This window comes from Neophocaena asiaeorientalis, unplaced genomic scaffold, assembly GCF_003031525.2.
Source record: "Neophocaena asiaeorientalis asiaeorientalis breed wild unplaced genomic scaffold, Neophocaena_asiaeorientalis_V1.1 scaffold230, whole genome shotgun sequence".
NCBI lineage: Eukaryota > Metazoa > Chordata > Mammalia > Artiodactyla > Phocoenidae > Neophocaena > Neophocaena asiaeorientalis.
In genome coordinates, this window is record NW_020175186.1 from 746,335 (window position 1) to 758,540 (window position 12,206).

At 35.6% G+C, this 12,206-nt stretch overlaps 1 protein-coding gene across 7 annotated transcripts in view; it reads right to left on the bottom strand.

Annotated features, from left to right (window-relative positions):
• The window catches only part of UEVLD (UEV and lactate/malate dehyrogenase domains), a 47,532-nt gene that overhangs the window by 18,673 nt on the left and 16,653 nt on the right, over positions 1-12,206 (bottom strand). For 5 of the 7 annotated variants that reach the window (XM_024764712.1, XM_024764715.1, XM_024764717.1 and 2 more), the window contains 3 exons: positions 8,678-8,813; positions 7,826-7,944; positions 3,610-3,712 (listed from right to left, as the gene is read on the bottom strand). In XM_024764712.1, the coding sequence (XP_024620480.1) occupies positions 3,610-3,712; positions 7,826-7,944; positions 8,678-8,813 (358 nt within the window). The remainder of the gene's footprint in view (positions 1-3,609; positions 3,713-7,825; positions 7,945-8,677; positions 8,814-12,206) is intronic. The other 2 variants (XM_024764714.1, XM_024764718.1) reach the window with 1 other exon arrangement.

A 12,206-nucleotide genomic window follows, 5' to 3' on the forward strand; every position in this document is an offset into this window, starting at 1 on the left:
TAAGAGAAGTAATGGAATATATGTAAACTATCTAGCTTGTATTACTGGATTCCCTGAAAAAAAATGGCATCTATTATTATTATTAAGGATAAGGGACCAACATAGTAGTGTCTTCAGCCAGGAAATGACATGATCAAAATAATCATAGGATAATTATTCTATTAGCTATGTTTAATATAAAATAAAAGTAATCAGCAGAAAGGAAACAGGAACCCTCATATACTGCTGGTGAGAGTATAAATTAGTACAGCTTAATAATATACATTTTAAAAACACCTTTGACCCAGTAATTCTACTTTATCCTACTAGGTAGAGAAATACACAAAGATTTTATTACATTACAATGTTCTCTGCAGCATTATTTGTAATCACAGAAAAACACAAAAAAACTAAATGTCTACCAATAGGAGACAGACATCCATACGATGGAATATTATTATAAAGCTGTTCAAAGATATAGAGCTATTTAGACCTCTATGTGCTATTAATAATGATCTTCAAAATGATACTATAAATTAATCAATAACTTAAACACAGAATTGCGATATGACCTAGCAATTCCATTTCTGGGTACATACCAAAAAGAACTGAAAAGAGGTGTTCAAACAAAAACTTGTACAAAAATGTTCACAGCAGCACTACTGACAATAACAAAAAGATGCAACCCAAATGTACATCAACTGATAAGTGGATAAATAAAGTGTGGCATATCCAGACCATAGAATATTATTCAACCATAAAAAGGAGTGATAAATGCTACAATATAGATGAACCTTGCAAACATTATACTAAGTGAAAGAAGCCAGACACAAAAGGCCACATATTGTGTAATTCCATGTATATGAAACATCCAGAAGAAGCAAATCCAGAGTAGATCAGTGGTTGCCAGGGTCTGGGGAAAAGGGAAAATGGGGAGTGATTGCTTCATGTGTAGAGGGTTTCCTTTTGGGGTGAGGAAAATGTTCTGGAACTAGATATTCGTGACAGTTGCACAACATTGTGAATATACTGAATGTCACTAATGGTAAATTTATGCTATATGTATTTTAACACAGTAAAAAAAGGGATAAAAATATTAAGTGCAAAAAACAAGTGCAGAACCAGTTTCCCCAATCTGACTCCTGAAGCAACTACTCTTAACAGTTCCTCAGTATTTCTCCAGATTTAGTCTATGCACACACTGTTTGTTTATGTATGTGTAGTATGCATGCTTGCAGGCTCATATATACCTATGCACAGCCCTCCCCAAAGTATTTTAGTAGCTATTTAAAAAATCCAAATGGAGAAAAGTACAACTCTAGGATGATCATCAATGCCTGTCATGATGGGGCATTACTAAAATTTCCAAATGAGCTTACTTTCCCAAAATTATTAACACACTTCTCCATATCATAGAACATATTTGAGATGTTAGCTAATATTATATTTTAAATTACCTCATGTAATAGTAATTATCAGGAATATGCAATCAAAATTAACAAGGGGAACATGAAAGTTGCCCCAATATAGTGCTCATTCATTCAAAACTCCTTACTTGGTGGCAAGTACCACATCCTATATATCTACTCCAAGGATTCTATTCTTTCAATTATCTGAAACAATAGTTATTGATGGCTAATGAGACACATAGGAAGAAACAATTTCCTCAGGTCCTAAATGGCCTCACAACCTCTAGAGTCCATGTACTAAACAGTCTCCTGGAGTGATTTGGAAGAGTGAAGAGGTCCCTTAAGAACTTCAGTACCTGGAAATGAGAGGCACAAGAGACTATCCAGCTCCCCAAAGGATCCTCTGTACAAGGCCTACAAAAGGACCATTAAAGCAACTATTGTACTCTTTCCAGAGAAGGAAAATAAATCCATTGTATCCTACAGGGATCCAGAGGCTTGCTAGAACTATTACACCCAATTTTTATAACCTATAGGTATAATTTCAACTTTTTGATCCACTGCGGTTCTTAGTACATTCAGCCTTGTGAAACCATATGTCTCGACATTTTATTTGGAAAATATGGTTAAGAAAATAACCATATTTTATTTGGAAAATATGGTTAAGAATATGGTTAAAAAATATGGTTAACATTCCCCAGTGGCGCAGTGGTTAAGAATCCACCTGCCAATGCAGGGGACACAGGTTTGAGCCCTGGTCCAGGAATATCCCACATGCCGTGGAGCAACTAAGCCCGTGCGCCACAACTACTGAGCCTGTGCTCTAGAGCCCGTGAACCACAACTACTGAGCCCACGTGCCACAAGTACTGAAGCCAGCATGCCTAGAGCCCATGCTCTGCAACAAGAGAAGCCACTGCAATGAGAAGCCCACAATGCACCACAACGAAGAGTAGCCCCCACTCCCTGCAACTAGAGAAAGCCCGCGCGCAGCAACGAAGACCCAACACAGCCAATAAATAAAATAAATAAATTTATTTTAAAAAAAAAGAATACACGAGACCTGAGTAAGGAAAGGCAAAGGAAAGCTAAGCAACTATAGCATATTACATCCTGACTCTAGCTATAACCTGGTTTTTGGAGACTATACATTCTCTAGTTCAATGGCTTTCCAATTTTTTTTGATCATGCATCCCCGGTAATAAAATAACTTTATTCCCACATCCCCAAATCTGGTATTTACCTACATATATACGTCTGTACTAATATATTATGTACATTGTTAAATACATGCAAATCTTTTGAATTAAAAAGATTTTAAAAATTACTTTTTTAACATTCTAAATTTTATTTATTAATGATACAAACCCCTCTTTTGTTCTTATTAAAATTCATTTTAACAATATATTTTTAGTGAAAGCAATGTGAATGAATTTTTTTTTAATCTTGGTTTAGCACTTTGCTATATACCAAGAGGTATGTATTAATTCCCACTTTACAGATGATAAAACTGAACTCAGAGATTATATAATCTGACAAATGGCAGAGCTAGTATGCAAACCCCCATGTCTAACTCTAAAATCAGTGTTCTTAACCAATATATTATGAAAAAGGAAGCAATCAGAGAAAACAATTTATACTAAGGTATAAGTCAGAGACTGAGAATAAATCCTTCCAACCAATTTGAATGTTATTTGCTTATCTGACTCTTATTAACCTAATTAGTTGCAATCTGTACGAGTTTAGGTAAGTCCCTTAATTTATATGAACCTCAGTTTCCCAATATGTAAAATGAGGGACTTGGACTAGGTGATCTTTAAGATGCTTTCAGCAACAAAATTCTAGGACTCTAGGCAGAGCACAGAGAATTTTTAGGGCAGTGAAACAACTCTGTTTGATACCATAATGGTGGATACATGTTTGATTTGTCCACACCTATAGAATATACAAAGACAAGAGTGAACCCTAATGTAAACTATGGACTTTGGATGATAATGATGTGTCCAGGGAGGTTTATCAATTATACCACTTAGGTAGGGGATACTGACAATGCAGAGGCTGTGCCTGTGTGGGGGCAGGGGGTATACAGGAAATCTCTGTACCTTCTGCTCAATAATACCCTGAACCTAAAACTGCTCTAAAAAATAAAGTCTACAAAAAAATTCTAGGACTCAAATATAAGGGCAAACAAGGCACAAATCTTTTAAGCAGAATAACCAGACCTTTGCTGATCTCCACATTAGGCAGGTTGAATATGTCAAGGTCCATTATCACTCCTTTAGTCCCTTCTGAGAGGTCTAAGAGGACCAGTCTGTCTGCAATGCCCTGTACAGTACAATAAGAAAAAGAATAGCATTACACCGCACACGGCCAGTTACTCAGTTTAAATTCATTCAGAAGTGAGAGCTAAGGGAGAACGAATACATAGGCCTATGTGCTCTCTTGTGAAGGAAGTAGCACAATAGCAATAAAAGGGACATGAGGGGCTTCCCTGGTGGCGCAGTGGTTGAGAGTCTGCCTGCCAACGCAGGGGACATGGGTTCGAGCCCTGGTCTGGGAAGATCCCACATGCCACGGAGCAACTGGGCCCGTGAGCCACAACTACTGGGCCTGTGCATCTGGAGCTCCACAACAGGAGAGACCGCGATAGTGAGAGGCCCGCGCACCGCGATGAAGAGTGGCCCCCACTCGCCGCAACTAGAGAAAGCCCTCGCACAGAAACAAAGACCCAACACAGCCAAAAATAAATAAATAAATTTATAAAAAACAAAACAAAACAAAAAAAAAAGGGACATGAAAGCAAGAAAATACTATGCACTTGAATAATGTGATCCTTTAGGCTTAACTAAAAACTGGGCTCTAACAGGGCTTAACTCAGAAGTCACAGAGTGCAGGTTTCTTTTGATGGGATAATGAGTAATAAAGATGACATGGTGCACTCAATATGTTTGCTATTGTTCTTCCGTTTATGTTTTCGTTTTGTCATAATTTCCATTCTGAAAGAACTCAGACTGTCTATTTTAGCATCAATGTCAACACTAATGCCAAGTTTCTCTTAAAAAGAAAAAAAGATAATAGTCATAAAGCTAAAATAAAACCCAATTATTATGCAGTTCTCTCCCCAGAGATCTCATGGAAAATACTTCACATGCCTGTAGACAGCTTTCTAGGTGCCATGGTGGGCTGACCATAAACAACAGGATGGAAACTCCTAAGAGTCGATTTATCTTCATGGACGTCCTTTTTCCAAAGCAGCAAGGGATATGAGCATCTCTCCTATCTTAGGGTGCAGGAGCAAGACTACCCAGGGATCTACCAGACTATGAGGCAGAAAGTGTACAGGAAGCAATGCAGCCATGCTACTTATTAACTTTGTAAGACTAAGCAAGTCACTGAACTTGGTCTTATTTCTTGGAGTTATAAAGATTAATTATGTGACACAGGGCTGGCAAAGAGCAGTCCTCTCTAAATGGTACCTATTAATTTTATTAACATTAACCACACTCATAAGAGAAATGCAAAGAAAACTATGAGTTACCATTTTTCATTTATCAGACATGCAAAGATCCCAAAGTTTAACAGTAGTGTGAGAAAACAGGTATTCTCAAACACTGTGGGAATGAGAATGAACTAGCACAATTGATATGAGGGATAATTTGACAATTTCTGTCAAAGTTTAAAAACACAGGGACTTCCCTGGTGGTCCAGTGGTTAAGACTTTGCCTTCCAATGCAGGGAGTGCAGGTTCGATCCCACATGCCTTGTGGCCAAAAAACCAAAACATAAAAACAGAAGCAACATTGAAACAAATTTCAGTACACACAAAAAAGAAAAAAAAAGTCTGCATCAAAAAAAAATCCTTATAAAATAAATAAATAAAAACACAACTCCCTTAATCCATCAACCTCATTTGTAGAAATCATCCTACAAGTTTATTAGTACATGTGTAAAATGATACAATATGTATAAGGATATTCAAAAGACTAGAAACAAACTAAATGTCCATCAATAACCACAACAAGGCAGTGTTACATAGTGGTTTAGAGCAGAGCTTCTCAAGCTTTAAGGGATCGCCATTTAATAGATCAGTGAAGCACATGGGTTACCAGGAATTTTGTAAAAATGCAGATTTACTTCCTTTGATCTGGAGTAGGGCCTGAGATTATGTATTTCCAATAAAATCTCAGATGATGCCAATGCCACACGTTGGGTAATAAGGATCTAGAATACAGGCTCTGTAAATAGATTGCCCAACCTCAAACCCTGGCTCCTTTTATTAATACTGTGACTTTGGGCAAGTTGGGTAACCTCCCTATGCCCTGGTTTCTTCATTTGTAAAATGACAGTAACGATAGTACCTAAAAATTAATCAAGTGGGACTTCCCTCGTGGCACAGTGGTTAAGAATCCACCTGCCAATGCAGGGAACTCGAGCCCTGGTCCAGGAAGATCCCACATGCCGTGGAGCAACTAAGCCTGTGAGCCACAACTACTGAGCCCATGTGCCACAACTACTGAAGCCCATGCACCTAGAGCCCATGCTCTGCAACAAGAGAAGCCACTGCAATGAGAAGCCCATGCACTGCAACGAAGAGTAGCCCCCGCTCACTGCAACTAGAGAAGAGTCCGCTCGCAGCAACAAAGACCCAACGAAGACCCAACGCAGCCAAAAAAAATCAATCAATGAAAAAAAAAAAATGAAACAAGTGTTTAGACAAGTGCCTGGATCTAGTAAGCATTCAGTAAGGGTTAGTTATTGCTGCTACCACCACTTCAACTACTGCCATTATTATGACTACTACTGCACTAGTTGAATATTGTTGCACTATTCAAATATTGTACCTTGTATCAAAATATTAACATTTAAAGGGAAAAACGGAAAAAAACTTTCCAACTAGACAGTTCACAAACAAAGAAATACTGATAGTGCGACTTCTAACAGTTAAAGAAATATGACTTTAAGGGGTCTTCCTACACTTACCAAAAACAAATAAAATTGATAAAACTTAGTACTGTTAGCAATGACAAAAATCAGGTTGATGTGTGCATTGTTATTAGCAGTGTAAATTACACTGTTATTCACAGTGTAAAGTTCTGCCCTTCTGAAGAGCAATCTAGCAATATGTAATAAGTACCATAAAAATCATTCATTGCCCTCTGACTCACTAGTACTATTTCTGAGATTATGTACCCCTAACAGAAAATTCAGACAAGAAAATAAACAACTTGTAAGGCAATGTTTATAGAAGCATTCTATTTACTAACAAAAGATCTACAAACATTTCAAATTCCACTTAAGAAGGAAGAGTGCATTCAGATGGAGTGTGGAGGAAATGAAAATATAATATGGCAAAAGTTAGCATATATGGTTCTGAACAGTTAGCTTTTAAAATCTTCTAGCTCCCTGGATACAATTTAACTATTTGCTGAAGTAGAACCTACCTCCAAGATATACGTGAATCTTAAATGGAAAGGGAAGAATTTAGATGGCAATCAATCAAACTTTAATAGAAAAGAAAACCAAATACCGGCTATCAAATAAATACATGGAGGAAGAGCTAGTCCAGCAGTCCCCAACCTTTTTGGCACCAGGGACAGGTTTCGTGGAAGACAATTTCTCCTCAGACCGGGGGCGGTAGGGCGGTGGAGGGGTGGTTGGATGGATGGCTCAAGCGGTTATGGTTCAGGCGATGGGGAGCAGCAGATGAAGTTTTACTCGCTCGCCCACCGCTCACTTCTTGCCTGGTTCCTAACAGGCCACAGACCGGTAGTGGTCCTCGGCCCGGCGGCTGGGGACCCCTGAGCTAGTCTATTCTGGTCTACATGGCTCAAATGACACAGACATGCTGTTACCATGATACTGGGCCCTGGAGGGTCTTTCAACCTCTCTGAAGGGGGACTTAAGCCTTTCTGAAAATAATTTATATAGAAAAGATCTAGTAAAAAGGACTGATGGAAAAATAGGCAAATCTCAAACTACTGTAAAATATCAAATTAGGAACTATGATCCTAAAAGAAAGTGGAGTAATTACACAAGAAAAGGCAATTGTTTTTTAAAAATGTTAATTTTAGAAATAGCTAAATTAAGTATTATATTAAATAAGAGTTTAATTAAAGCAGCAGGACTCAGAAAACACAAACGAATTTGTGACTAAGTCAGATGAATGTCAACTTGAGGTTTCCCTTGGATTAGGATGATAAGCCCATTGTTCAAATCATGTTTTCAAAGCCTATTCCACGACTAACTACTAATTAAGAAGCAACATTACTGATGAGAGCTTTCACATATTTTTTTTGTCAGCTTACTGAATATATTTTAAGGCAAAATGAAGTTTTCCCACATGACAAAATGAAGCCATTACTTCTTGTGTGTTAAATAGAAACTGCCTAAAAGTGTAGCAATATGACAGATGTATTTATAACCACTATGCTTACATACCTTTGCTGAAATTGCTAATGTGCAGGCAATTCCCAGTTCTCCACCACCAACCACAGTAATTTTATTGACTGTTTTATTCTCATGATTTGCCCAGTTCTTTGAATTTATATCTGAGACACCTAAAAAGTAAAGTGAACTATCATAAGAATTTAAAAATATCAAAAATCTTTTTAGCATCTTAAAAAAAATACACCAAAGTTCAATAACTTGGACAGAAAACATGGTACTAGGCACTCCATAATAGACATTCAAAAATATTGTTGAACAAATGAAATGCAAGAAAGACAGGAATCTCATAATAAATATTCTACTAAATAGAGGCTATCATTTTAAAAAGAAAATATCTTTCCAAACATTTAAAAAATATTATATAAGACTCTTAAAAAAATAGGATCTCCATAATTCTGAAAAACATTGTGATTCTTACTGCTCTAGTCTACAATGCAAAAAAATGTTTAACATGAAATTTTGCAAGCATAGGTATTTTGCTTTATCCTCAATGAGAAACAATGAGAATCATAGATTCTCTGGTCCAGTATACTGAATGAGGCAAAAAGCCACACAAACATATAATGAAAAAGGCTTGGGATCATTAATATATATCAAGTGGTTTTGAAAATAACAAATTATTTTAGCTGTCAGGATAAAAGTAATCTTTTACATTTTAAGAAACCATATTCATTGGAACTGTATGGTAATACCTTACGATAAACATATAGGAATTTTTGATTCAACACAGATCTGTACATATACAAGCATGTATTTATTCAGAGAAATCAAGTAGCAGAGAGTAAAGGATATTAATGAGAAATTGTAAACTCATAACTCTTATGATTAAACAAAAATACAAACCTTCAGTGATTTTTGCAATATAGGCTAGCAAGTCTACCTGCTGTGCCTCATCAGATGATGGCAGAGAATACAGGGGAAGTTCTTCTTGAAACTTGGCAATCATTTCTTTAATTAATCCAACAATGACAGATTTAGGCTACAGAACACACACAAAGGGAAAAGTTATGCAAAAATTTTGCTAAGGAATACTACCTTGTTACAGAGTTAGCCAAAAGAAAGTATTACGTCATGCTCCCTTTTTTCGAAAACTACCATACAAATTATATGATACTTTTAACTGTTTTAATACATTTAATCGAAAAAAATTAATTTTTTAGCTGAAAAATAAAGGGAGAAATGCTAAACCCACATCTCCAAAAAGTGGGAAAACAGCATAAATGTGCTTACTAGCAGAGTACCTATATTTGGGAATGGTCTTGTCTATCTGCCTTTTTTAAACTTTTTATTTTGAAATAATTGCGGACTTACAGAAAAGTAGCAAAAAAATAGTACAAAGAATTTCCATATACTCTTCACCCAGATTACTCGAATGTTAACATTTTATCAGATTTGCTTTCTTAGCCTCTTTTCCTCTATTTTCTGAACCGAGAGTAAACTGAAGATATGATACCCCTTCATCCCTAAATACTTTAGCATATATTTCCTAAAAGAAAGAACAAAACATTCTCCTATATAACCACTATCAAATCATAAAATTAATACTGATATTTATCTAATCCAGTACTGTTCATTTTAATTTAACTGGTTAAGCAACCTTAGTGAAATGCACTTAACCTCTCTGAGCTTCAGTATTACTAGCAATACACTGTGAATAATAAATCCCAATAATAGAAACAAATGAGCTAATGTATGCAAATTATATGTTGTGAGTGTAAAATATGTTTTTTATTATTATTAGGAATATTCAGTGGCTATAAAAATTGCTTAATTTCTCAGAGTCTAGGTTTCACTCTAATAAATTTTTTTTTTTTTGTGGTACGCGGGCCTCTCACTGTTGTGGCCTCTCCCGTTGAGGAGCACAGGCTCCGGACGCGCAGGCTCAGCGGCCATGGCTCACGGGCCCAGCCGCTCCGCGGCATGTGGGATCTTCCCGGACCGGGGCACAAACCCGTGTCCCCTGCATCGGCAGGCGGACTCTCAACCACTGCGCCACCAGGGAAGCCCACTCTAATAAATTTTTTATTAGAATAAAACAACTCATATACCTTTAAAGACTAAGCAGATAACGTAATGTGTGAAGTTGTCAAGTGTAAGAAAATTTGGGGAGATGGTCACTGTGGTAATTTGGAAATAGTACATGTATAGTCATTCAAATCCATATTAAGAACAAAACAAAGCAAAACAAAACCACTGTGCTGTTCAAACAAAATTCTGTAGGCCTAATGCAGCACACTGACTCTCTTGGGGAAAATGTCTGCAATCCTTGGCCTAGATGACCTCTAGATTCCTTCTAGCTCCAAACTCTGCATAGTTATACTATGTAATTCCAACTGCATGTGGAACTTAAAGTTTACATAGTACTTTTAAAAATCATAACATCATACTTTTTTAAAATTGAAGTATAGTTGATTTACAATGTTGTGTTATAGTTTCAGGTGTACAGCAAAGTGATTCAGTTATATATATATATATATATATATATATATTCTTTTTCAGATTCTTTTCCATTATAGGTTATTACAATATATTGAATATAGTTCCCTGTGCCATATTATCTATTTTATATATAGTAGTGTGTATCTGTTAATCCCAAACTCCTAATTAATCCCTCCCCCTCCCCCAAATGTAGTTCTTCTAAATAGGGCCATTTAAATAATATAATATCTTCTTGAGACTAGTTTTAGCTTATAATAAAAGAGGTTCAGAATAGTAAAATGAAATCAATACTGTGTGATCTGAAATCAAGCACAACCTTGACTAGATTATAAGAATATCTCTGAGTATTTATTAAACAAACAAAACTATGAAAAGAGTTGCCAAAGAAAACCAGAAAGAGGAAACAGGAAAGATAAATTCCCACAATAGGGCACAGATGTCAAAATACTGTTAAAGGATAGTATTTTTTTTTAAAGTTGTAAAAATGGATGAAAGAGATAAACAGACAATTCAAAAAAGAAGAAACGTACATGATAAGTAAATGTATGATAAGATTTCAATTTCTCAAATAACCAAAGAACTAAACATTAAGGTTAAGACATCATTTTTGTCCTTCCAACTAACGAATTTTTGTCATGCCCTATTCGTCACATTTAACTGGTAATCTTATTTAAATCACCAAGTAATGCAAATAATGTACAGGTTCATAAAGTAAAAGATTAATGTTTCCCCACCTAAACTCCACTACTGACAATTTGGTGTGCAGTTTTTCTTTTTCTATTTCTTTTTTTCTTCTTTATAAAAGTTTTATTTATATGAAAAAAATAGAAAACCATAAAACAATATGAAATGCATCCACAATTGCATATCCTTTTACAATATGTATATAAAATAAGAAGTGATAATCCTAATGCCATCCTTTACTTCAACCTCACTCCTCTCTGACAGATCCCTGTCCTCCTGTCCTACAACTTTCTGGGTATATACAAATATATTATAAATTATCCTTTCATAAAGGTTGTAGTTACTTACAAAAATGAGAGCAGATTCTACATCCTTCTAAGTAAATGAACCATAGAGATAAGCAAAGGTTTGTTTTGTTTTAATGATAGTACCTTCTTTTATAGCACCCTTTAGAGCAAAGGTGCTGTAAAACAGGTACCCCCCATACTGATTTCTATTGATGGTAGAATTACAACATTTTGTCTACCTATTGGAGGCCAATTTGGGAATATATAAGAATAGCCTTCAAAACATTTTAAAACTTTGATCCAATAATTCCATTCCTAGAGATTTATCATTAGGAAATTATTAAAGATTTATAAGATATATACATTTATATTTACATATATATTTAAGGATGCTCATTATTAAATTTCTAACAGAGCAATCTACATCAGGCAGCCATTAAAAACCATGTGTTTTCATGAAAGAATGCTCAACATCATTAATCATTAGAGAAATGCAAATCAAAAAATATGGAAAAATGCTCAATATAATGATAGATGAAATATGCAGAATACAAAATTGCATAATGTGAGGGCTTGTATTTTTGTTCTGTTTTGTTTCTGTTTTTTAAGTCTGGGCCATTTATTTTTATTTATTTATTTTTTTACTTTTATGTTTATTTATTTGGCCGTGCCAAATTAGTGGGATTAGTTCCCCGAACCTGTGCCCCCTGCAGTGGAAGCGCAGAGTCTTAATCACTGGACCACCAGGGAAGTCCCTGTGAGGGCTTGTAAAACACATAAGTTACAGTTTCATGCATCGCTGTGGGTGAATTTTTAAAACTTAATGCTCAGTTAAAACACAGCATGTAATAGAAGATTATATACAATATGATTCAATTTACATAAAGGTTAAAAACAGGCAAAACTACAAATAAATACACATATTACATAAGAATCTTTACTGGGGAGGAACTAGGAAATAA